This window comes from Macrotis lagotis, chromosome 1 (assembly GCF_037893015.1).
Source record: "Macrotis lagotis isolate mMagLag1 chromosome 1, bilby.v1.9.chrom.fasta, whole genome shotgun sequence".
Taxonomy (NCBI): Eukaryota; Metazoa; Chordata; class Mammalia; order Peramelemorphia; family Peramelidae; genus Macrotis; species Macrotis lagotis.
Window position 1 is genome coordinate 280,209,459 of NC_133658.1, and position 24,398 is coordinate 280,233,856.

A 24,398-nucleotide genomic window follows, 5' to 3' on the forward strand; every position below is an offset into this window, starting at 1 on the left:
ATTGGGCTACACCCTGTGCAGAACCTCTTCACAGTTCCAGAGCAGAAAAGAATACTTATGATCCCTAACAAATGAGAACACAGGACAGGAAAGCAGTAAATACTTTTCCTTAGAACATATCACCTTGGAAGAACTAAAAACATACAGATCCCCCAGAAGTGTCACTAAAAACAGCTGCACAAAACCCCAGAAGCTTGGGACATTGCAGCAAAGCCCTATTTTTACAAAGAGTTAAAATCACCTCAAAAGCTGGAGAAAATGAGCAAATAACAGGGAAAAAATTCTAACAATAAAAAGCTACTATGGAAACAGGGAAGTTCAAAACACACACTCAGCAGATAATAACAAAGTCAAAGGTGCTATATCCAAAGACCCCAAGAAAAATATAAAATTGTCTCAGATCACAGAAAAGTTCAAAAAGGATTTTGAAAATGAAGTTAGAAAGGTAGTGAAAAAAATTGGAAGAGAAATGAGAGTAATTATAAGAAAAGCATGAAAAATGAGTCAGCAGCTTAGTTAAGGAGATACAAAAAAATGAAGAAAAATAATATTTAAAAACATACTAGATCAAATAGTAAAGGAGGTCCAAAAATTCAACAAGGAGAGGAATGACGTAAAAGCCAGAATTGGCCAAAGGGGAAAAAAGGCACAAAATTGAAGGGAGAAAACTCCATAAAAAGTAGAATTAGCAAAATGGAAAAAGTGCAAAAGTTCACTGGAGAAAATAATTACTTAAAAATTAGAACTGAGTAAATGGAAGTAATGACTTTATGAAAATGAAGCAATAAAACAAAAACAAAAGAATGAAAAATAGAAGATAATGTGAAATATTTCATTAAAAAACAAGCGAATAATTTAAAAATTATTAGACTAACTGAAAACTATGAACTAAAAAAATAGTTTAGATATTATCTTTCAAAATATGGTAAAAAAACTGCCCTGATATTCTACAATCAGAAAGGAAATAAAGATTGAAATAATGTGATCACCTCCTGAAAATACCCCCAAATTGAAAAGTCGCAAGAGAATTCCAGAGTTTCCACATCAAAGAGAAAATATAACAAGCTGCCAGAAAGAAATAATTCAAGTATCATAAAATCACCACTAGGATAACACAAATTTCAACATTAAAGGAGTATAGGGCTTGAATTATGATATTCTGGAAGGCAAAAGAGCTTGGATTACAACCAAGAATCAATCACCCAGCAAAACTGAGCATATTCCTTCAGGGAATATAAACATTCAGTGAAATAAAGTACTTTCCTCATGAAAAGACCAGAGCTGAAGAGAAAATTTGATCTTTATATACAAGACGCAAGAGAAGCATAAAAAAGATAAACAGTCAAGGGAAATCATCAGGGCCTTAATGATACTGAACTGTTTATATTCCTACAGGGGAGATGATACCAGTAATCCATGAGAACTTTCTCATTAATAGGACAATGGGAAGGATTATTTATCTAGAGCTAGATCTATATATGTGTGTGTGTGTGTGTGTGTGTGTGTGTGTGTGTATATAGGTATGTATATATGTGTGTTTGTGTGTATGTGTGTATGTGTATATGTGGAGAGAGAGAGAGCACAAGTGTGAATTGAATATGGGGGGGATGGCACAGTATGATGGAAAAGCGAACAGATTGGAGGAGTCAGTAATGAGAAGCAGTACAGTGTCAAAGGAGAGAGAGAACAGAAATAAATGAGGGGGGTATAGGATGGAGGAAAATACATTTAGCAATAACTAAGAATTTCTGTTATAAAGACAGAAAATTTTCATAGTCACTTACTTTGAGTGCAAGACATTCATATCTGATATTCAATAATCATTTGACTATGCTTAAAGTGTAAGGTGAAGGAACTTAAGAAATTCCTGTTCACATTCAAGAAACTTCATAATAAAAAGAAAGAAGTTAAAGGATCTAAAAGGTGAGAGAAGAGAATTGACCTTTATCAGAAGGCTGGAAGCAAAGAAGAAATCATTAAATCAGGTAGATTGGAGATTAGAAAAGTAAATATTGGAAAGAGGTGTGAGAAATGGAAGCAATCATGCCCTGCACAAAAACCAGGGTATTTTACCCACCCTACCCCAATAGTTGGTCAAAAAATATTCTACTAAATCAGGAAATATTTCACAATTATTTCCATTGCATTTATGGAGTATAATTGCCCTTAGTTTCTGTTTAGTTTATTTGGTTCTGTTGAAAACCCTTTTTTATTCATGTTCTCAGTGAACTTTTGTCCATAAGAGAGACTACACGATAATTGACATTCTTATACCAAGCCAGATATCAGACCTGAGCAAATATATTTAAAATAAATTTATTATTTAAATTTTGATTTAAAATTAATTTTGAAATCATTGATTTTGCCAGAGACATAAAAAAACAAATGAAATACGAATATAAAGCCTTTTGAAATCTCCATGTGCTATATAAATCCCAGTTATTATTGTAATGGTTATTTTTATCCTTAGGTTTAATGTAAATGTGAATTGTTATTAATTTTAGACTGCAGTCACTTGGCCCTCATTCTTTTAGCCCTCTCTTGAAACAAGGGTTTGCTAGTGAATGTTTACCAACTTCAGTAGGGATAGGGGAAATTTATATGTACACAATTTTAAATTTAAATGAAATTTTATATATATCTATACATATATAATATGTATATATGCATAAATATATTTACAAAGACATAAGCATATAAATGGATGGATAGATAGATAGATAGATAGATAGATAGATAGATAGATAGATAGATAGAAAGACAGGTTTTGAGATAAAACTATCTTTTGACCACTGTTTTCACTCATGTCTAACTCTTTGTGTCCTCTTTTTGGTCACTTTGTAAAAGATACTGCAGTGATTTGCCATTTCCTTCTCCATCTCACTTTATAGATGAGCAGACTGATGCATGCAGGATTAAGTAACTTTCCCAAGGACGGTACATCTATAAAGTATCTGAGACCATATTTAAAATCAGAAAGATGAGTCTTCCTGACTCCAGACCCAGTACTTTATTCATTGTTCTACCTTGTACCAATACTATATGATAAAAATGAAAAGAAATTTGGGGGTATCTAGGAGGTACAGTAGATAGAGTACCTGAAGTGAAGAGGACCTGATTTTGAATTCAGCCACAGACACTTATCACTTACAAAGTGTGTGACCGGGGACAAGTTACTTAACCCCAATTGCTTCACACTAAAAAAAAAAAAAAAAGAGAGAGAGAGAAAGAAAAAATATGGATCAGTTTCATACTGCTCTTTGCACTCAGTTATAAGTCACAAAACAATGTATTGCCAATCAATGAGTCTTTCTGATTCCAGGCTCAGCACTCTTTCCACTGTGTCATCTAGCTGCTATAAGATGTATGGAAAGAGAATTAGAGAGAGAGATTTTTCAAAAGACCTGAATTCAAAAGCTGGCCCTGTTACTGACTAGCTGAGTAAATTCATTATCTTTTCTGGAACCCAGTAAAAAAATAAATAAAGCAATTGGACTAGATGTAGTCAAAATGTAGTCATTTCCAAATGACTTATAGAAGCAGAAATGAAATAAGTTGGTAACCTACTGTTGATCTGAGTCCAGGTCTAAACCCTGAGCACAAAAAAAGAAATAAATCCATTATCTTTTACATCTGGTATCTTCGCTCCCCCCACCACACACACACCCTCACCTTCCTTGTAAAATATCTCCTTCATAGTGAAGAAATGAAACACCCTGGGACCAATGTACCCATTGTGCATCTCATGAGGATTAGGAGAAAGCAGGAATGAGGGAGTGAGGAAAGAATAAGCTGTCAAATTCTGACAATTTAGTTAAAAGTCTAGAAAGGGTCAGAATGATGATAAACCATGTTTCTCTAACTTGTTGAGAATTACTTTCTTCCCTTGAGATGGCTAAAATAAATATTATTATATCTATTTTATTGACAGTGAGATAAAAAGCAAGACTTTTTCCGAGCCTTTCCTTAATTCCTTAGTATATAATATTGGAAGGAGATCAATCAGTTTGTCCTCTGCCTAGGATCTTCAGAACACATACTATTTTCCCCATGTATAAGACACACACTTTTTCAAAAAAAAAAAAATTGGTATCGAAAAATTGGGAGCATCTTTACCAGTGTTTATAGATTTTTATACTTGCATTTCCCACTTTTTTGAGCCTGTCTTTGTACTCATTGTTTCACATTTGTTACAGGTATATTAGGTAATATTTTGTCACTTTCTGCCCAGAAATGGGACAGAAAAGATTTTCATCCAATGCTGAATTCAAATTCAAAGTGATCCAGTTTGCAAAAGTGAATGGAAATCATGCTGCTGAATACTGGTTTATTCCTCCTCCAACTGAGAAAACAATCTGAGACTGACTCCAGGAAGAAGAAACCTTGCTGAAAATGCCATGGCAGAAGAAGGCCATAAGAGGCAAGTCAGCCAAATGGCCTGAGTTAAACAAGGAAATGAAGATATGGATTGAAGAGCAAAGCACAACTGGAATTCCTCTGTCCACCAAGATGGTTCAGTATAAGGCAATAAATTGCTGATGAAAAATAAGTGTCTGATTCCTTTGATTTATTTATTTATTTATTTGATTATTTGTTAGTTGGTCTATTCATTTATTTACTTATTCATTTCTTTATTTATTTCCATCCACATGCACATGCATAATTTCCAAGTTTCAAAATTTCCACCTACCTCCCTTTCCCTCTGCAGGGAAAAGCCAGGTTATCATGTTACCTACATATTTTGATAAACATATTTAAAGATTAGTAATTTTCAGTATGAGGAATTAGGATTAAGGGGGAAAGATCCATAAGAGACAATTTTTGTAAATTATTCATTAGATTCAGAAGGGTTGAGGTTTATGTGTGTGCATGTGTGTGTGTGTGTTTATTTTGTTTTGATTTTCTTCCTCTGGATGGGGATACTATAGTCCATAGTCAGTCAAAATACAGTTGCCCTAGCTCTCTAGACTACCCAGAGGAGCTGCTTCCATCAAGGTTATTTATCTCATAATGTTGCTGTTGATGTACACATTGTTCTCTTGGTTCCACTCCCTTCACTCAGCATCAGATCCTGTAGGTACTTCCATGATTCTCTAGAGTCTGACCCTTTATGGCTTCTTATAGAATAACAGTACTCCACAGTATTCACGTACCATAATTTGTTCAGCCATTCCTCAAATGATGAGCATCCCCTCAATTTCCAATTTTTTACCACTACTAAAAAGAGCTACTATGAATATTTTGGAATATGTAGGACTTAACCCATTTTTTATAATTTCTTCTGATATAGACCTAGAATTGGAATTGCTGGGTCAAAGGATATGAACAGTTTAATTGCTCTGTGGGCATAGTTTCATATTCCTCTCCAGAAAAGTTGGATCTGTTTACTACTCTACCAGCAATACATCAGTGTCCCAATTCTCCCACAAACTCTCCAACATTGATCAGCTTCCCTTTTTCTCATCTGGGATAATCTAATAGGTGTGAGATGATACCTGATTGTTGCTTTAATTTGCATTTCTCTACAAGTGACTTATTTCTTTTTCTTATTTTTTTATTTTTTAAATTTATTTTGTTAAAGATATTATGTGAGTTTTACAATTTTCCCCCCAATCTTACTTCCCTCCCCCATCACCCCACAGAAACCATTCTGTTAGTCTTTACTTTGTTTCCATGTTGTACATTGATCCAAATTGAGTGTGATGAGAGAGAAATCATATCCTTAAGGAAAAGACAAGAAGTCGAAGAGATAACAAGATCAGACAATAAGATATCTGCTTTTTTTCTAAATTAAAGGGAATAGTCCTTAAACTTTGATCAAACTCCACAGCTCTTTATGTGGATACACATGGCACTCTCCTTTGCAGACAGCCCAAAATTGTTCCCAATTGTTGCACTGATGGAATGAGAGAGTCCTTCAAATTGGAACATTACCCCCATGTTACTGTTAGGGTATACAGTGTTTGTTCTGGTTCTGCTCATCTCACTCAGCATCAGTTCATGCAAATCCCTCCAGGCTTCCCTGAAATCCCATCCCTCCTGATCTGTAATAGAAAAATAGTGTTCCATGACATACATATACTACAGTTTACTAAGCCATTCCCCAACTGAAGGACATTTACTTGATTTCCAATTCTTTGCCACCACAAACAGGGCTGCTATAAATATTTTTATACAAGTGATGTTTCAACACTTTTTCATCATCTCTTCAGGGTATAGACCCAGTAGTGCTATTGCTGGGTGAAAGGGTATGCTCATTTTTATTGACCATTGGGAGTAGTTCCAAATAACTCTCCGGAAAGGTTGGATGAGTTCACAGATCCACCAGCTGTGTATTAGTGTCCCAGATTTCCCACAACCCTTCCAACAGTGACCATTATCCTTTCAGATAATATTGGCCAATCTGAGAGGTGTGAGGTGGTACCTCAGAGAAGCATTGATTGGCATTTCTATGATAATTAATGATTTAGTGCAATTTTTCATATAGCTATGGATTGCTTTGAGCTCCTCATCTATATTGCATATCCTTTGACCATTTGTCAATTGCGGAATGGTTTTTTGTCTTAAAAATATAACTCAGTTCTCTGTATATTTTAGAAATGATTCCTTTGTCAGAATCATTACTTGTAAAGATTGTTTCCCTATTTACTACATTGCTTTTGATCTTGGTTACAGTGGTTTTATCTGAGCAAAGCTTTTTAAAATAATGTAATTGAAATCATCTAGTTGGATTTTGGTGATGTTCTCCAACTCTTTCTTAGTCATAAACTCCTCCCCTTTCCATAGGTCTGACAGGTAAGTTAGTCCTTGATCTTCTAATTTATTTATAATATTGTTTTTTTTATGTCTAAGTCCTGTAACCATTTGGATCTTATCTTGGTAAAGGGTGCTAGGTGTTGGTCCAATCTAAGTTTCTTCCATACTAACTTCCAATTATCCCAGCAGTTTTTATCAAAGAGGGAGTTTTTATCCCAATAGCTGGACTCTTTGAGTTTATCAAACAGCAGATAATTATAATTGGCTCCTGCTTTTGCACCTAGTCTATTCCACTGGTCCACCACTCTATTTCTTAGCCAATACCAGACAGTTTTGACGACTGATGCTTTATAATATAATGTTAGATCAGGTAGGGCTAAGCCACCTTCTTTTGCACTTTTTTTTCATTAAGCTCCTGGAAATTCTTGACTTTTTATTTCTCCATATGAATTTACTTACAATTTTTTCTAACTCATTAAATTAATTTTTTAGAATTCTGATTGGTAGGGCGCTAAACAGGTAGTTTAGTTTTGGTAGAATTGTCATTTTTATTATATTAGCTCTACCTATCCATGAGCTGTTGATATTGGCCCAGTTATTTAAGTCTGATTTAATTTGTGTGAGAAGTGTTTTATATGTTTTCAAAAAGTTTCTAAATCTTTCTTGGCAAATACACTACCAAGTATTTTATATTATCTGAGGTTAATTTAAAAGGGATTTCTCTTTCTAGCTCTTCCTGCTGTATCTTGCTAGACATATATAGATAATTTGAGGATTTATGAGTATTTATTTTATAACCTGCAACTTTGCTAAAATTGCTATTTGTTTCCAGTAGTTTTTTGGATGATTTCTTGGGATTCTCTAGGTAGACCATGATGTCATCTGCAAAGTTTGAGAGTTTTGTCTCTTCCTTCCCAATTCTAATTCCTTCCATTTCTTTTTCTTCTCTAATTGCTGAAGCTCACATATCTAATAGGATATTGAATAGTAGTGGTGATAATGGGCACCCTTGTTTCACCCCTGATCTTATTGGGAATGCCTCTAGCCTCTCCCCATTCAATATAATGCTTGTTGATGGTTTCAGATAAATACTGCTAATTATTCTATAGAACAGTCCATTTATTCCTACACTCTCTAGTGCTTTTAGTAGGAATGGATGCTGTATTTTGTCAAAAGCTTTTTCAGCATCTATTGATATGATCATATAATTGCTGATAGGTTTGTTGTTGATATGATTGAGTATACTAACAGTTTTACTAATATTGAAAAAAGCCTGCATTCCTGGGATAAATCCTATTTGATCATAATATATTATCCTAGTTATAACCTGTTGTAATTGCTTTGCTAAAATTTTATTTAAAATTTTTCATCTCTATTCATCAGGGAGATAAGTCTATAATTTTCTTTCTCTGTTTAATTCTTCCTGGTTTAGGTAACAGCACCATATTGGTTTCATATAAAGAGTTAGGTACAGTCCCATCTTTCCCTATTTTTCCAAAGAGTTTATATAGAATTGGAACCAATTATGCCTTAAATGTTTGGTAGAATTTAGTTGTGAATCCATCAGGCCTTGGAGATTTTTTCATAGGGAGTTCAATGATGGCTTGTTGAATTTCTTTTGTTGAGACAGGGTTGTTTAGGTATTTAATCTCTTCTTCATTTAACATGGACAACTTATATTTTTGTAAATATTCATCCACTTCACTTAAATTAGCAAATTCATTGGCATAGAGCTGGGGAAAGTAATTTTGAATTACTACTTTAATTTCCTCCTCATTGGTGGTGAGTTCACCTTTTTCATGTATGATACTAGCAATTTGGTTTTCTTCTTTCTTTTTTAATCACATTGGCCAGAGGTTTATTAATTTTATTGGTTTTTTCATAATACCAAATTTTAGTTTTGTTTATTAATTCAATAGTTGTTTTGCTTTCTGTTTTATTAATATCTCCTTTAATTTTTAGAATTTCTAATTTGGTATTTAATTGGGGATATTTGATTTCTTCTTTCTCGTTTCTTTAGTTGCATATTTAGTTCATTGATTTCCTCCATCTACAATTTATTCATGTAAGCACTTAAAGCTATAATATATCCCCTGAGAGTTGCTTTGAATGAATCCCATAGTTTTGGTATGTTGTTTCATTATTGTAATTATCTATGATAAAATGGTTAATTCTTTCTATAATTTGTTTTTTGGTGCACTCATTTTTGAAAATGAGGTTGTTCAGTTTCCAATTTGTTCTGGGTCTATATCTTCTTGGCCCAATATTGCATATGACTTATTGCATTGTGATCTGAGAAAGATGTGTTCACTATTTCTGCCTTTCTGCAGTTAAACATTGGGGTTTTATGTCCTAGTACATGGTCAATTTTTGTATGAGTTGCATGTACTGCAGAAAAAAAAGGTATATTCCTTACTATCCCCATTCAGTTTTCTCCATAAGTCTACCATATCTAGCTTTTCTAACAATCTATTTACCTCATTAACTTCTTTCTTGTTTATTTTATACTTCGATTTATCTAGATCTGAGAGTGGGAGGTTGAGGTTTCCCACTAGTAGAGTTTTACTGTCTATGTCTTCCTGTAGTTCTTTCAGCTTCTCCTCTAAGAATGTGGTTGCTATCCCATTGTGTGCATATATATTCAGTACTGAAATGACTTTATTGTCTATGGTACCTTTTAGGATGATAAAGTTTCCTTCCTTATCTCTTTTAACACTATCTATTTTTGCTGCTGCTTTGTCTGAGATAAGGATTGGTAACACTGCTTTTTTTTGCTTCAGCTGAAGAAAAATATATTTTGCTCCAACCTTTTACCTTTACCCTTTATGTATCTCTCTGCTTCAAAAGAGTTTCCTGTAAGCAGCATATTGTAGGATTCTGGTTTTTAATCCACTCTGTTATTTGCTTATGTTTTAAAGGAGAGTTCAGCCCATTCATATTCAAAGTTATAACTACTAATTCTTTATTGCCCTCCATGCTACCTTCTCTCTTTTTGTATTTCCTCCTTTTCCCCCATTTATCCATATTTCCAAGTATTATTTTTCTGAATACCACCCCCTTCAGTGTGTTTGCCCTCCTATATCACCCCCTCCCCTTTCTTTCCAATTTCCATTTTTCCTTTTTCCCTTCCCTTCCTTCTGAAAAATCCCCTTTTTTGCCCCTCCCCTTCCCTTTCTCCAACCCCCCTCCCCTTTTCCCCTCTTAATACTTGAAAGGGTAGATGTTTTATAGGTTAACTAAATATGTCTAGGTTGACTTTAAGCCAAATCTGATGAGAAGAAGATTCAGGTGTTTCTCATCTTCTCCCCTATTCCCCTCTATAACCACAGGTATTTTGTAACTCTTGGTGTAATGAGATTTACCCCCATTCAATCCCCTCCCTCCTCCTGTCTCTTTTCTTTCCCCCCTTTTTAAGGAGGTAGTGTTTTTTAGATCATTCTAATTGAGTCATAGAAAATTGTGAGCATCTGTCACTTCTAGTTAAGTACAATCTATCTAATAGAGCTAAAATTCTTGAGAGTTATTAGAGTCTTTCTCCGAAGTGGGGTTTAAAGCCAGTTACATCCCATTAGATAGCAGTCTCATGGATAGATCATGAATGTCCATCATTTCTGGCTAGAAATTCTCTCTGTTAGAGTTACAGTTCTCAAGATTTATGAGAATCTTGATCCCCATGCTGGAATATAGCTAGTTTCAATTTGTTTCATAGCAGGTTTTTTTTTCCTTTTTTACCCTTTTCCCACATCTCTTGAGCCTCCTGTTTGATGTCCAAATTTTCTATTTAGCTCTCGACTTTTCAAAAGGAATTTTTGGAATTCTTCCATTTCATTAAATGTCCATCTTTTTCACTGGAAGAGAAGGCTCAGCTTTATGGGATAGTGGAGTCTTGGCTGCATTCCAAGCTCCCTTACTGTTTGAAATATCTCATTCCGGGCCCTTCAATCACTTAATGTTGATGCAGACAGGCCCTGCATGATCCTTACTGTGGCTCTTTGATATTTAAATTGTTTCTTTCTAGATGCTTGCAGGATTTTCTCTTTTATCTGATGGTTCTGGAATTTGGCCACAACATTCCGTGGTGTTTTCATTTTAGGATCTTTTTTTGCAAGGAATCCATGTATTCTTTCAATAATTACTTTACCCTCTGGTTCCATGATATCAGGGCAGTTTTCCATCCCTAAATCCTGTAATATTAAGTCCAGGCTTTTTTGTTTCCCTTAAATGATTTCAGGAAGTCCAATAATTCTCAGGTTGCCCCTCCTCAATCTATTCTTGAGGTCAGTGGTTTTATTGATGAGGTATTTTACATTTTCTTCTATGTTTCTATTTTTTGATTTTGTTTAACTGGCTCTTGCTGTCTCATGGAGTCATTAGTGTCTGCAGACTCTATTCTTTTTTTAGGGAGTAGTATTCTTCATTAAGCTTTTGCAACTCCTTTTCCAATTGGTCAATTGTACTTTTGAAAGAGCTTTCCATTTGACCAATTGAAGTTTTGGGAGAATTATTTTCTTTTTGCATTTTCCCAATTGAGGATCTGAGAGAATTATTCTCATTTTGTGTTTGTCCAATTGATGATGTTAGAGATTTACTCTCATTTTGTATTTATCCAATTGATAATGTGAGAGATTTATTCTAATTTTGTCTTTGTCCAATTGAGGATCTGAGAGATTTATTCTCCTTTTGTATTTTCCAGTTGTATTTTCTAAGGATTTGGATTCTTGTTAAAGGTATTAATTATCTCTCCCAAATTTTCCAGTTAATTTTTAAGCTCCTTCCTTATTTCTTCAAGGAAGTCTTTCTGTACTGAAGACCAGAATGTATTCTCCTCAGAGGTTCTAGGTCGCTTTGAGTTAGGATCTTTTCCTTCCATGGATTTTTCTATGTTGCCACCTTTCCACTGACCCTTCTTCATTTTGCTAAGACATTGAGTTGAGGAGGGGCTGGTTCACAGAGGCTTGGGAATCACTAGAGTCTATCTGCACTGAATGCAATTTCTCTGGATGGCCAATAGGAAGTTCTGGTTACTTTCTCTGGAGTGTCTGTGACCTTGATTGAAGCCTTCTGCCTTTGCTTGAAGGGAGGAGTTGGAGCTATTGAATTATTTTGCCTTCAATCAATGGTGGGGTTTACCCTAGCCTGAGGTCATTCCTCTACCTATTGTCAGCTGGGCTAAGTCTTTTGCTCAAACACCTGTGTCTGAGGTAGAAGTAGTCTGCAATTGTTTGTTCCAGGAAGAGGCCTCAGCTGTAATGGAGGGGTAGACTCAGGGTTCCCCAGACCAGAGGATCCCAGGGATGGTATCTGCAGCTCTCCTGCACCAGAACTCTCTCCCCAGCCCTGTTGGCAAGCTCCATTGGGACAGCACCAACACCAGTGCCTCTGCTCCTTAGTTGACTCAAGCCCCACCTCTGATCCAGCAGGTTCCGGCTTTCAGGCCCTCAGACTCTATGGCTCCAATTCAGCTGCTAATCTGGCTGATCTGGGGCTGTTCTACCCTCTGAGCCCAGACTCACCCACCAGAATTCTTCCAATGCTGCTGCAGGAGACAAATCCTAAGGTGGAAGTTTTCTCCTGGCTTTTCTTTCTGGGTTCTGTGGGTCAGATTTCTGTTAAGAGGTTTGTTTCATATGATAGATGGGGAAAGATTAGGAGACCTTAGAACTGTGCCTGCCTTCTCTCTGCCATCTTGCCTGGAAGTTCTCGAAGTGACTGATTTCAATGGAGGATACAATTGGTGCTTTAGGCTAATGAAACAGAATGGACTAAGCATGCAGATATGCACCAGACTTGCCCAAAAGACGCCTGAAAGGTATGATGAGAGGTCCTTGAATTTTGTGATGAATAAAACTTGAGTTCAATAACTTTATGTAATTCATTTTTTTTTCAAATTTTGGGCCCCCAAATTAAGATGCATCTTATAAATAGGGGAAATACAGTAAGGAGGAGGAACCATGTGCTCATCTCATGCAATGATCTAAATTTTGAGGGATTTCTTTTTTAATAAGTTTCTGATTGATACCTTCCCTGTTGATTTGTCAGCTTGGAACCTATTCACCTATACTCCCATGGATGTCTGATTTTGGTCAAAGGTAATGCCACTGTAGAATATAAACTTGCTTGTGAAATATTACACCCAGATTGGTGTAAAGTAATGAGCAGGGGTGGCTAGGTAGCACAGTGGATACAGCACCGGCCCTGGAGTCAGGAGTATACCTGGGTTCAAATCCTGTCTCAGACATTTAATCATTAACTAGCTGTGTGGCCTTGGGCAAGTTACTTAACCCTATTTGCCTTGCAAAAAAAAAAAAAGAAAATAATGAGAATTTTAATGCCATGAAACAATGAAAATCAGTGAAGGAGAAAATAAGATTAAAGAAAGGTTGGCAAGAAACCCATTTAAGTGAAGTCATCTCAAGGGCCTTAAAGAATAAAATGGAAAGAGGTGAGATGGTGAGATAGAAGCAAGAATTTTCCAAGGCTTTCCTTAGTTCCTTAGTCATATAATATTGGAAGGAGATAGATCAGTTTATCCTCTGCCTTAGGACCAGCAGAAGAAGAAAGAATATTTTTTACATCAAACTCTTTCTTCCTTCAAAGGTGGTAGACTCTAAAATCATGGTGATTCATGTGCTGCTGGAGTCAACATGATTTCTGAAGCACTTAAAAGAGTGTCAGGAAGAGAGCTAAGCTCTGGGAATGCAAATACAAGGAAATAGAAAGATAGACCTTAAGGGGCTTACATTCCAATGGGGAAGACAACTGTTGATGGGGGAGGAAAGCTGTAGAGGGAATGGAGTGGGGAGCCATATATTGGGGGAGGGGATAGAGAGAAGACATGGTGCAAATTATGAGTGACTTAAGGATGATGAAGTGCATGTATTCCTGCATGGAAAGAAAATATTGACAATATTCATATGAACCTTCTCATTTAATACAGTAGGTCAAAGGAACTTTTATAGATGAGGCATAGCAGAGAGCTGAATTGGAAGATACAATATAATGTAAAAATGGAGTCAATAGGTGAACATAAATGTATTGGAAATAGGAGAAAGGAGAGGTAAAATAGACTAAGATATTTCACCTTGCTTTTTCAATGGGATGGAAGCGGGAAAGGTGAAGGGGAATGAGGGAACCTTCATTCTCATCAGAAATGGTTCAGAGAGGAAACAGCATGCACAATCAATTGGGTATAGACCTCTAAAAGAAAAAGGAGAGAAGAGGGACAGGAGGCAGGCAGGGGTTATGCGGATGATAGAGGAGAGGGTAGATCATAGGAGAGGTTAGTCAGATATAACACATTTTCTTTCTTACGTTTTGGAAGGTGGTGGGATTGGGTGACATGACCAGGACTAAGGGTCCAGGTGGATGCTGGGTCTCTGGGGTGAGATGTAGACTTGGATTCTCTTGGCTTGAGGTCCAGTGCTCCATTCACTGTGCCACTTAGCTGAACCGTAGCACATTTTTGAAGAGCAACAGAGTGAAAGGAGAGAGAAAATATAATAGATGGTAGTGGGGAGGAATGGATGGAAGGAATTACAATCAGCAACAGCAGATGTGGAAATATATGGAAGTAACTTCTGTGATGGACTTATGATAATGAAGGAGATCCACCTGAGACAGAATGAATTTGGTATCAAAACACAGAATGAAACCCATTTTTTTGCTCTTTCTTTCACTTTATTTCTCATGAAGTTTTATATTTTTGTGGGGAAGGGGATATTATGTTTACTCTTAAACAAGAATATTTTAGTAATATGTAAATAAATGGAAGAAAATTGTAAAAAAGGAAACTCTGAGTGAGTCAAATCATAACAGTTATTAAGAAAAATCATGGTCTCAGAGATAACATGAAGAAATGTATTTTCCTCAATCCCCTAGAAGGGCAAGGGAATAAGGACCAAATAATTTTAAATATGGTTTGCTTAACTCTTATTCTTTTGTAGTCTGTATGGTTTGGCTTTTCCCCAGCAATCAGTTGACAGAAAGTATGGGCCGATAACAGAGAAAAAGCATTAATGAAGCATAAAATTCTGTTTATGGTCCTTGTGGAGGTTTTCTGACTGAAGTGGAAGATGACATTACATTAGCTGACTAAATAATGATCTTATCCCTGATACCTATTGAAAAGTCTGACCTGGAAGTCAAATTGAACAGCTCAAAGAAAGAGGTTTTTAAAAGCATAATCCAACCTAATCCTCCCAACAAATTCGGACCCTGGGTAGCAGGGAATAGAGCTTCCTGTAGAATGAGGGAGAGAGGCAAATGTGATTTGGAGAAGAAAGCCCTATTGACAGCTGGAAGCTGATTTACAAGGAAGAGCACTCAGGGAGCCCACACAGAGTGACATGCCCAGAAAGAAATGCTTTAATCTGAAGTAAATTGTCTAAAAATATAATAGGAAGAAAAGGATCTTGGGACTCTGCAATATGAAAACTAGGAGTTCCCTTGGCCTTATAAATTTCATAGGTGTCGGCATCACTATTTGTTTCTCATAAATAGTTGCCCACTATTCCCAGTGATTCAATCCATGTATCTGAGTGGATTGTTTATAGTTGCTAATCTTATTATGGTAGCTTAATATATACCTTTTATTTGAGCTATTTGAATCTACTAGCTAACTATTAAAGTTTGGAGACTTAAGAGTTAGTTTGGATAAATGGTTCCAAAGAATAACTTTTAGCCCCTTTGAGAGTAATGACATCATGTGGAACCTTTCTGAAACCCTGTTAGTTCCAAACTGGGTGGGGGAAAGTCGTCTAAAGAGATCAATATGCTTTGTTGCAATAAAAAAATCAATATCAGATAAGTGCTATATAAACATTACCACTTGTTATATGAAAATAAAACACAGCAAATTACATAAAAAATAAAATTTGATCAATTGAGGTGCCTGGATGAATTCCCACAACCTGACAAGAACTTCTCTTCCCCTTATTCTAAAATCCCTTTTCCAGATTATTGAGACACCATATTTGGACCACAGTGTATTGGAATAATCATTTATTAGACATTATTGTAAAGGTTTCACATAAGAGACCTGCCTGTGATGAGACAGAACAGGGAAGAGTTAGAATCCCCCAGTAGGTTGGAGGGTGCAAGAGAAATTTTCGTAATCAACATTGACATTTCTGTGAAGAAAGTAGGAACAGTTCCCAGAAACAAAAGGATGTTCATCCAAGTAATTCCTATGGAAAAATGAAAGGATGTGATTATATTAAAAACACAATGTGACTTAGGAACTAAGATTTGTGGGGTTAAAATTGGAGCAAACATGAAAAATTAATTTCCCGGAGGAAATTTTGACCCATGGGAAGGTAGATAGGGAAACATACAATTTAATAGATAATGTAATATAGTCATACATGAGGGGGGTGCATATTGATAATGGAATTTGATGAAAAGCAACTGGATACAATTTTCTTATTCTTATAACCCTCAATTGAAAAGGAAAAAGGGGACAGACATCTTTAGGATGTGGAGAAGCAAAACTTCCTTCTTGACATTTATGGAAACATAGATGGATTAAATTCAATTGAACTCAAATATAGATTATGACCATATTCACCATCCCAAAAGCTCACCTAACTCTTCCTAATCTTAAATCTCCCATTTCCTAACCTTGATTATCTTCCACAGCTTTATTACAATTCCTTGGTTTGGTTCCTTTCCATACTTTCCTCCTAAAGAACTATCCTTCTGACCATTCCACATACTTATATTAATCTCATGTATATCAACTTTTGAAACCTAACAAGGGAACAGACAGAATTAAAACAGCCCTAGAGATAAAGATAATGTGAATCATCCTCACTCCCCCTTTCCATGTACTTGCTGCAACAGACAACTTCAGTTCAGTGGAGGAGTGATCAAGCACTCCTGAGGATTCTAAAAGCAGTAAAAACCAATAAAGTGAATTCTATCTGTCCCAATTGATGCCACTGAACACCTAAGGACCCTGCTCTAGCTTCCTAAAGAAATATGACTCTCAATCAATAATCCCTTGATTAGAGATAACAAACCTGCATGCCACGAGGGAGTTCTTTATATAGGCCGATGACATGTACCTATGGAGACAAAGCAAGACACCAGTGATTTTCAGATGTGAATCCTTCTGAGAGCTTTTTGTCACTATCTCAGGGGAAAAGGAATAAGATTTTTGGGGTAAGGACTAGAGGAGTTAAACTAGAAGTGTTTCCATTTTATGAAAATTTCTCCTAGTCACGAAAAGAAATTGGGGAAAAGCAGATAAAGAAGAGCTTACCATCATTGGACAGGTCTTTAACTTGATTTTTGTGAGTTCCCATATGTATACACATTTTCTGAAATTTCTCCTTTATTTCCTCTGGCAAGTCTGGAGTACGGCCTAAAGTTTGGGTAAGAATGAGATTACTGCTGATTCTCTCTCACTCATCATTTGCAAGAATATGTGGAGAGGGGGGAGTTCTAGAGGTGAAGGGGTGAAAATTGTGGCCCACTATATGTGAGTGAAGGATCATGGGAAATTTGTCTTTCCTCATGATATCAGTGACTAAACATAACATTGAAGATTGGAACTATCATATGCTCAAGAAATTTCATGTGATAATTAATAAAGGGGGGGGAAATGCCCTGATTATTAGTGAGTCATTTAACATGCTTTTATTAAGCTCCTTCTATGTGCTAATTACTATTTGAGGGATAAGTGATGTAAGGTAAAAGAAGAACTGAACTTTTCTCTCAAGAAATTTAAAATATATACAAGAAAGAAACAGCTAGTTTTATAATTGCCAAATATCAACTAGAAAAGAAGGAAAAATATAAATACAAAATAAATGTTTATGAGGGAAGAACTATTTTATGTTGGAAGGTCTTTTGAAGGATAAGGCACTTATGCAGAGCCCAGAAGGGCCCTAGGGAATCCAGGGTGTGGAGGTATGGAGATAGAGTAACCCAATATAGTGGGCCAATAATCACCTCCCAGGCTGACAGAGACTGGGAAGCTTGAGGAACAAATTTGAGATACTAGGGTCATATGATAGAACAAGAAGGAGAAACAAGATAAAACTTCATTGCTGAAACCATTTGAATTAATTTCTTTTATTTCACCCAACAAAATGCATTATTCCCAAAGTTTATTCCTATCTCTTCAGAGATTTGCCCTTTCTTATCGGATTTTAGGAAAACCATAATTAAACATTTCATCATTAACCTCTTTTTATCATTCAATGCATCTGGAACAACATAAAGCAGGACCAGGAAGAGAAGAAAATAGATTTAATAGTATTCTACCAGATGCCACTCCATGTCCAATGCTTTTTAGTTACATTCTTTCTAGAGGTTTGGGTTGAACAAAAGAGAACGATTACTTAATATTTGCCAATTTCCAGAACAGAGAAAAAAGAAAAATTAAACTGTGACTTTTCTGACTGTCTGTCTGTCTGTCTCTCTCTCTAATTTTTTTGTGTCATTTACTATTCTGGATGCAAATAGGAATATAAAAATTTACAGGTTGTTCAGAAAAATTTCACTAAAGGATCAAAACTGCCTTCAGAAATTATTGAAAGAATCTCCGCATGGTCAGTTTGTTGTTGTTATAAGACTTTTCTTTGATCTCAGGACCTGTACACAGCAATCATACACAGTATGGGGACTACCGGCCAAGATGGCGGAGAGAAGACAGGCAGGCACAGTTCTAAAGCCTCCTGATCTTTCCCCATTTATCATATAAATCAACCCTCTTAACAGAAATTTGAACCACAAAACCCAGAAAGAAAACCCAGGAGAAAGAACATCTAAGAAATCTCTAAGAAATCTAAGAAATTCAAAGAAATCCTGAGGGATTTAACTAGTACAGCAGCCTTGGGTGGGTGAGTCTGGGCACAGAAGGTAGATCAGCCCCAGATCAGCGAGATTAGAAACTGAATTGGAACCTAGGAGTCTGAGGGCCCAAGAGATGGACCTGCTGTTTCAGCCATGGGGCTAGACAACAGGGGCTTGAGTCAATTAGGGAACAGGGGCACTGGTGTTGGTGCTGACCCTCTGGAGCTTGCCAACAGGGCTGGCCGGAGAGTTCTGGTGCAGGAGAGCTGTGGACTCCATCCCTGGGCTCCTCTGGTCTGAGGAACTCTGAGTCCACACCTCCTTTGCACATGAGGCCTCTTCCCAGAACAAACAATAGCAGACTACTTCTACCTCAGGCACAGGGTGTGAGCAGAAGAACCAGCCCAGCTGACAATAGGGACAGGAATGACCTCACCCCAGGGTAAAGCCCACCATTGATTGAAGGCAAACAGTTTCAATAACTTCAATCACTTGCTTTAAGCTAAGAGAGAAGGCCTCAATCAAGGTCACAGACACTCCAGAGAAAGCAACCAGTACCTCCTACTGGCCAGCCAGAGAAATTGCACTCAGTGATTAAAGCCTCTAGGGATCCCAAACCCCTGTGAACTAGTCCCTCCCCAACTCAAGGTCTTAGCAAAATGAAGAAGGGTCAGCAGAAAAGTGGATCCATAGAAAAATTCTTAGAAGGAAAAGACCCTAACTCAGAGACACCTAGAACCTCTGAGGAGAATATGATCTGGTCTTCAGCACAGAAAAACTTCATAAAAGAAATAAAGAAGTAGTTTAAAAAACAACTGGAAAATTTGGGAGAAACAAGGAATACCTTGCACCAAGAAAACAAATCCTTAGAAAATACAATTGGACAAAAAAAATGAGAATAAATCTCTCAGATCTTCAATTGGGCAAATGCAAAAAAAAAATAATTCTCTCAAACACATTATGGGGCACACTATGTTAAAATACTGCATTTTCCTCCTTCATTACACTTCTCTGTTCATGAAAAGAGAAAGAAAAAAGCCAAAAGGCAGGATCATAGGATACATACCATAGAGTAATCCCCAAGCAGTTGTATCATCATTTTTTACATTTTTTACGGAAAACATGGCATATTGATCACCCTGACTTTCAAGGGCAAAATCATTTCTTCCATCGTCTGTGAAGGCATGAAAAGTTCAGATCAGAAGTTTGATACTACAGGAAAAAAGGCAAAGACTTGAGATTTACTGGTAGTTAAATGGCATGCTAAGGTCTCAATTCCATCATACATTTTGACATTCAAACCAAACTACTGTTTTGTTAACAAACCTTTATGTTTGTCAATATTATACCTATCTTCCTCTAGAGCAGAGATATCCAAAATGCACCCTGTTAGCCACATCCACAATGAGATTTTATGCTTCTGTCCATGAGTTTACTAAATGATTTTAGTAAATGAAGCTGAGCCAATCAGAGCTCTCACCAAAATGGCAAATCAAAATAAATTGTCTATTCTTTCAATACAAACTTTTAACAGTAAGGTGGGACAGCCCTGCTCTACAATTACAGAAATCTAGAAATGGAAGATATTTGGGAGTCCATTGAGTCAACACCACATTTTAAAAACTGGGAAAGTGAGGTCGAGATAACAAAAGAGTTGTGCGAGGTTACACAATGAGTTAGCTTTTATTTCAGTCACATAAGTGTTAATCAGACTTTGAGGACTCAGTGAGGAGGAAGAAAGATGCTAGCATCTGACTAGACTTTACACAGTTGGAATCCTGATGGGATTTAGACATGGTTATGGAGAGACATTTGAGAAGATGTTGCCCCACTGGCCACAAAGACATTTCTTTTTATAGAGACCATTAGTCATCTCTTTGTTAAACAATCTGTCCATTAATTAGTTACAGAATAAGATATTGAGATCCAGGTTTCAACTTACATAGAAAATGCCTTTCACCATCACTTCCTAAGAAAGTACTCAAATGAAATAAAATTTGTTCATCATGTTTCCTAGAAATAAAGATGAAGATTACAATTATATCTCATATTAGCACAAGAAATTTTTCTGTGAAACAAAATTTTCCATTTGTTCTATTATTTAAATTTTATCCAAAAAATGTATAAAAAGTTTTTTCATTTCTTAAAATAATATTATGAATAATTCCAAATCTAGGGTAATGTCTAGCTTCCTTAGAAGCTATTCTCCATTATAAAAATTGTTGAATGTTTTGAATTAAATTTGAATTCTTGAAACATCTGGATTCTCTGGTGTGGTACAGATGATGATATTTAATAAAACAGAGTACTTGATTAGACAAGAGAGCTTTGTCTTTAGTACATTTGCATAGTTTTGCAGACAAATGCTTTGTCATCATCACTGAGCTTTAGAAAATTCAAATTAAGATGGATTCAGAAGATCTATGTTCAAATACTGGCTCTTCCCCTTACTAACTGTGTGATCTTGGGCAAATAAGTCATCAGTATTCTAAGTTTAGAATGCTTAGCCACAAAATACAGTTAATAATTTTCTGAACTATCTCATACGCTCATTGTGGCGAAAATCTGCTACCTCTTTAATCTGAAATATATAAATATAAACTCATTGAATCAGAGTTTGATAAACCTGAAAATAAAAAATAATCTGGAAAAAAATACTGGACAAGAATTTCTCAGAAAACAGGAATGTGATTTGACAGATGTAGGTTTAAAACTATATGTTATATCACAAATTTACTCAGTATATTAATGGTCATAAAATTGGAAGAAAAATCACAAAAAACTGTTATATGAAATTGAAGTCTTTTCTTGAAGAAAGGAAAGTAAGGAGGCTAGGACAGCAAGCCATCAGCTAGGAAATAATGAAAAAAATCTTTCCATCAAACACATATAAGAGTAATATATCCTAGATATTTGTAACTTATAGAACTATATGACTCAAAGCATTTTTCCAGTAGACAAAAACTTGAAAAATAAATAATAACAACAATAATAATAAATAAAATTTATAGAATCCTTTAGTGTGCCGGTTACTGTGTTGAGAAATTTGCTAATATTATCTCATTTGATCGCCTCAAGAACCTTGTGAGATAGGTACTATTATTATACACATTTTATACATAAGGAAATTAAGACAAACATGATGAAATGATTTGACCAAGATCACTTAGCTAGTAAGTGTCTCAGGCCACATTTCAACTCAGGTCTTCCTGACTTCAAGCCCAACACTTATATCCACTAAATTACCTGAATGTCCTCAGTGCAAATATAAATAAAATTGAAAGAAAAATTATAAAGAATTACCATCAAAGGAAAGAATGTTCCAAATCACGAATAATAAAAGAAATTTAGTTTAAAAAAACTCCAAGGATTTACTTCAAATCTAGAAAATTGATAATGTGAAAATATAGAAGTTGTCAGAGTTAGAATGGCTGTGCAAAAACAGAGCTAATGTGTTATTGTGGGAGTTGCAAATTTCTTTAACGGACTTAGAAAAACTATTTGAAATTATGGTAAGAAAACTTTTAAAATGTCAATACTCTGTGACACAGATGTCCCAAGGCTTCCCATATATTTTAGGGAGGCAATGAATAAAAGATAAGACATTTATACAGAAAATATTAATTGTTCTGAGTGGGATAAAGTCTGACATTTCCTCAGTAGAATATTATAGATTGGAGAATAGTTAACTACATGCCCCTCCTCCCTTGACAAAGGGAGGTTGCTCTGGGATATTGGTGAAGAATCAACAGACCCCACCCTATCTGTTGAAGTCCCAAGGACCATTCAGTTCCTGGGGCTGAAGAGATAATCTGGTTCAGTTTCAATTTATGCTCTTTTCCCTAGATTAGTTTGGGAGTCTAGACTGTAAAACCACATTCCTCATTAATGAAGGTGGGTCAGTGGAGGACAGGAATCTAATCTAGTTAGGATAAATGTGATTCTTTTATTTTTTTTGGTTTTGCCTCAATCTCTGTAATTGATTGTGGCCCATTCCTGGAGAAAGGAATGAAGCTTTCTCTTCATACCTTGAGAGATCTCTGAAATTTATTTAAGTGGCATTTGTCCCACACAGTTCTTTTTGTAGTCTAAATGAAGGTCCATCAACTGAGGAAAGTTCAAATAAGCTAGAGCAAATCTCAAACTCAAAACAGTATCTTGTTTCCCTTTTCTTAGCAAATGGGCCTTGAATATCCCATCTCAGACTCAAAATGGAGACAAGTTCATTAGAAAGGTTTAGAACAGAAAGAAAATGGAAGTTCCTCAGATGGTGATTAAAAACATCCCAACCACCTACATTCTGCCATCATCATCACTTGTTTCCTGTGTCATTGTGTATAGATCAAGAGATTCTGTAAAACTATTACCCCAGTTTTCTTCCCTCTTTCATATTCACCAATTAACAAATAGCACTTACTTTCTGCAGAAAGTTCCACTAAGATTGCCATCATCGTGTACTCTGATATCTCTGACATATAGCCTAAGTTTACCTCCATCCTCAATCTTAGATGTCACATTAGCGCAAACTCCAACAGTGTACCATATTCCTGAAAGCTGTGGAAAAGAGTTGGGATGAGAAATAAAAAAGTCACAAGGCTCTCACAGATCATCATATCTTAGAGCTGGGTCAAACCATCATTCAAATCCCTCATTTCACATGTGAGCAAACTGAAGCCTCATGTGACATATATCCTCAGGCCAGTCTTCCTTGGTTGTTCATAGTAAAGTAGAAAGATAATGAGACTAATTGTTAGGAAATTTGAGTTCTACTTTCGGTTTTAATACTAATACACTCTAACTTAAGCAAACTTTTTAATCTTTGAGTGTCTAGGTTTCTTGGACATATGTCCAATGGAATTAATTTTATCTGAATTTCATGACATTAATATTTAAATAATATTATTTTCCCCACCTCTTACTACTTATCTTGAACTCAGAAACTGCTGGTAATTTTTATAATTATTTGGTGAGTTGAGTGAGAAATTATCTTAGAAAGATAGAAGACCTCTCCTGGGGTCTTAACAGCAATCTCCTTTTCAATATACATGAAATACTTTCTTCTGTTTTCTAACTCTAATCATTCCTTGTGCTGAGGAAAACATCTTCCCTCTCATATTTAGATATAAAATAAACCTCCATGACAGAAGTCACGTGGCATGTAATTAGTAGATGTGTATAAATCAAGGGCTCCAGATACCATCTGAATCCCATCCTTGCTCACTTACAGATTTTGGGTCTTCCAATCTGTTCGGTTGGGCTTTGATGCCAAAGACCAGGACCAGCCCCACAGTCAGCAGTAGAATTTTCATCTTCTTATTTTTTTCTTTGATGCTTTAATAACAGCTGAATGTGTGAGAAGGATTCTTATGAATACTCTGGGCATTCTGGTCAGTTGCTTTTATACCTCATTGTTGACTGAGTTTCCTGATGATGTGGCATTAAGAGAATCTTAATCCCTTACTAAACAAAGAATACCTGCTAGCCAAAGATCCCAAGACAGATTAGATTCTTTTTTAACAAAGAAAACAAATTCTTTTCAAATACAAATTTCTGGAATCTATGGGTATTATTAGGTTGGGTCAATTTCCTGGGATAAACTACCCATCCTAAATCAGGAGAAAACAGTAATTATCTTTTTTATTCTTGTGACCTTCAGGCGATTAACACTTTGTTTATGAAAGGAAGTCTTTTTTTGGCAATATGGGAAAAGTGCCCAAACAAAGAATTATCTCACACCACACACTCTGGAGCTTTCCACCTAATTGTAGCAATTCAATTAACATTTATTTAGTGGCTACTGTATGACAACCACTGTTCTATGTGGTAGCAATACAAAAAACATA

At 35.9% G+C, this 24,398-nt stretch overlaps 1 protein-coding gene across 1 annotated transcript; it reads right to left on the reverse strand.

Moving 5' to 3' along the window:
- Nucleotides 1-15,741: 15,741 nt before the first annotated feature.
- LOC141505133 (major urinary protein-like) lies at nt 15,742-23,938 on the reverse strand. Its single transcript, XM_074210667.1, has 7 exons — nt 23,781-23,938; nt 22,973-23,109; nt 20,498-20,568; nt 19,622-19,729; nt 17,018-17,119; nt 16,776-16,820; nt 15,742-15,941 (listed from the first exon to the last, which is right to left on the reverse strand). The coding sequence occupies exons 1-6, from the start codon at nt 23,862-23,864 to the stop codon at nt 16,798-16,800; spliced, it is 525 nt and encodes a 174-aa protein (XP_074066768.1). The 5' UTR covers nt 23,865-23,938; the 3' UTR covers nt 15,742-15,941; nt 16,776-16,797.
- Between the last annotated feature and the right edge of the window lie 460 nt (nt 23,939-24,398).

Coding starts and splice junctions, on each gene's coding strand:
- LOC141505133 (XM_074210667.1), bottom strand. CDS start 23,864: ATGAAAATTCTACTGCTGACTGTGGGGCTGGTCCTGGTCTTTGGCATC. Junction 20,569..22,972: donor AGTGGAACTTTCTGCAGAAA/GTAAGTGCTATT, acceptor CTTTATTTCTAG/GAAACATGATGAACAAATTT. Junction 19,730..20,497: donor TGGTGAAAGGCATTTTCTAT/GTAAGTTGAAAC, acceptor ATGCCTTCACAG/ACGATGGAAGAAATGATTTT.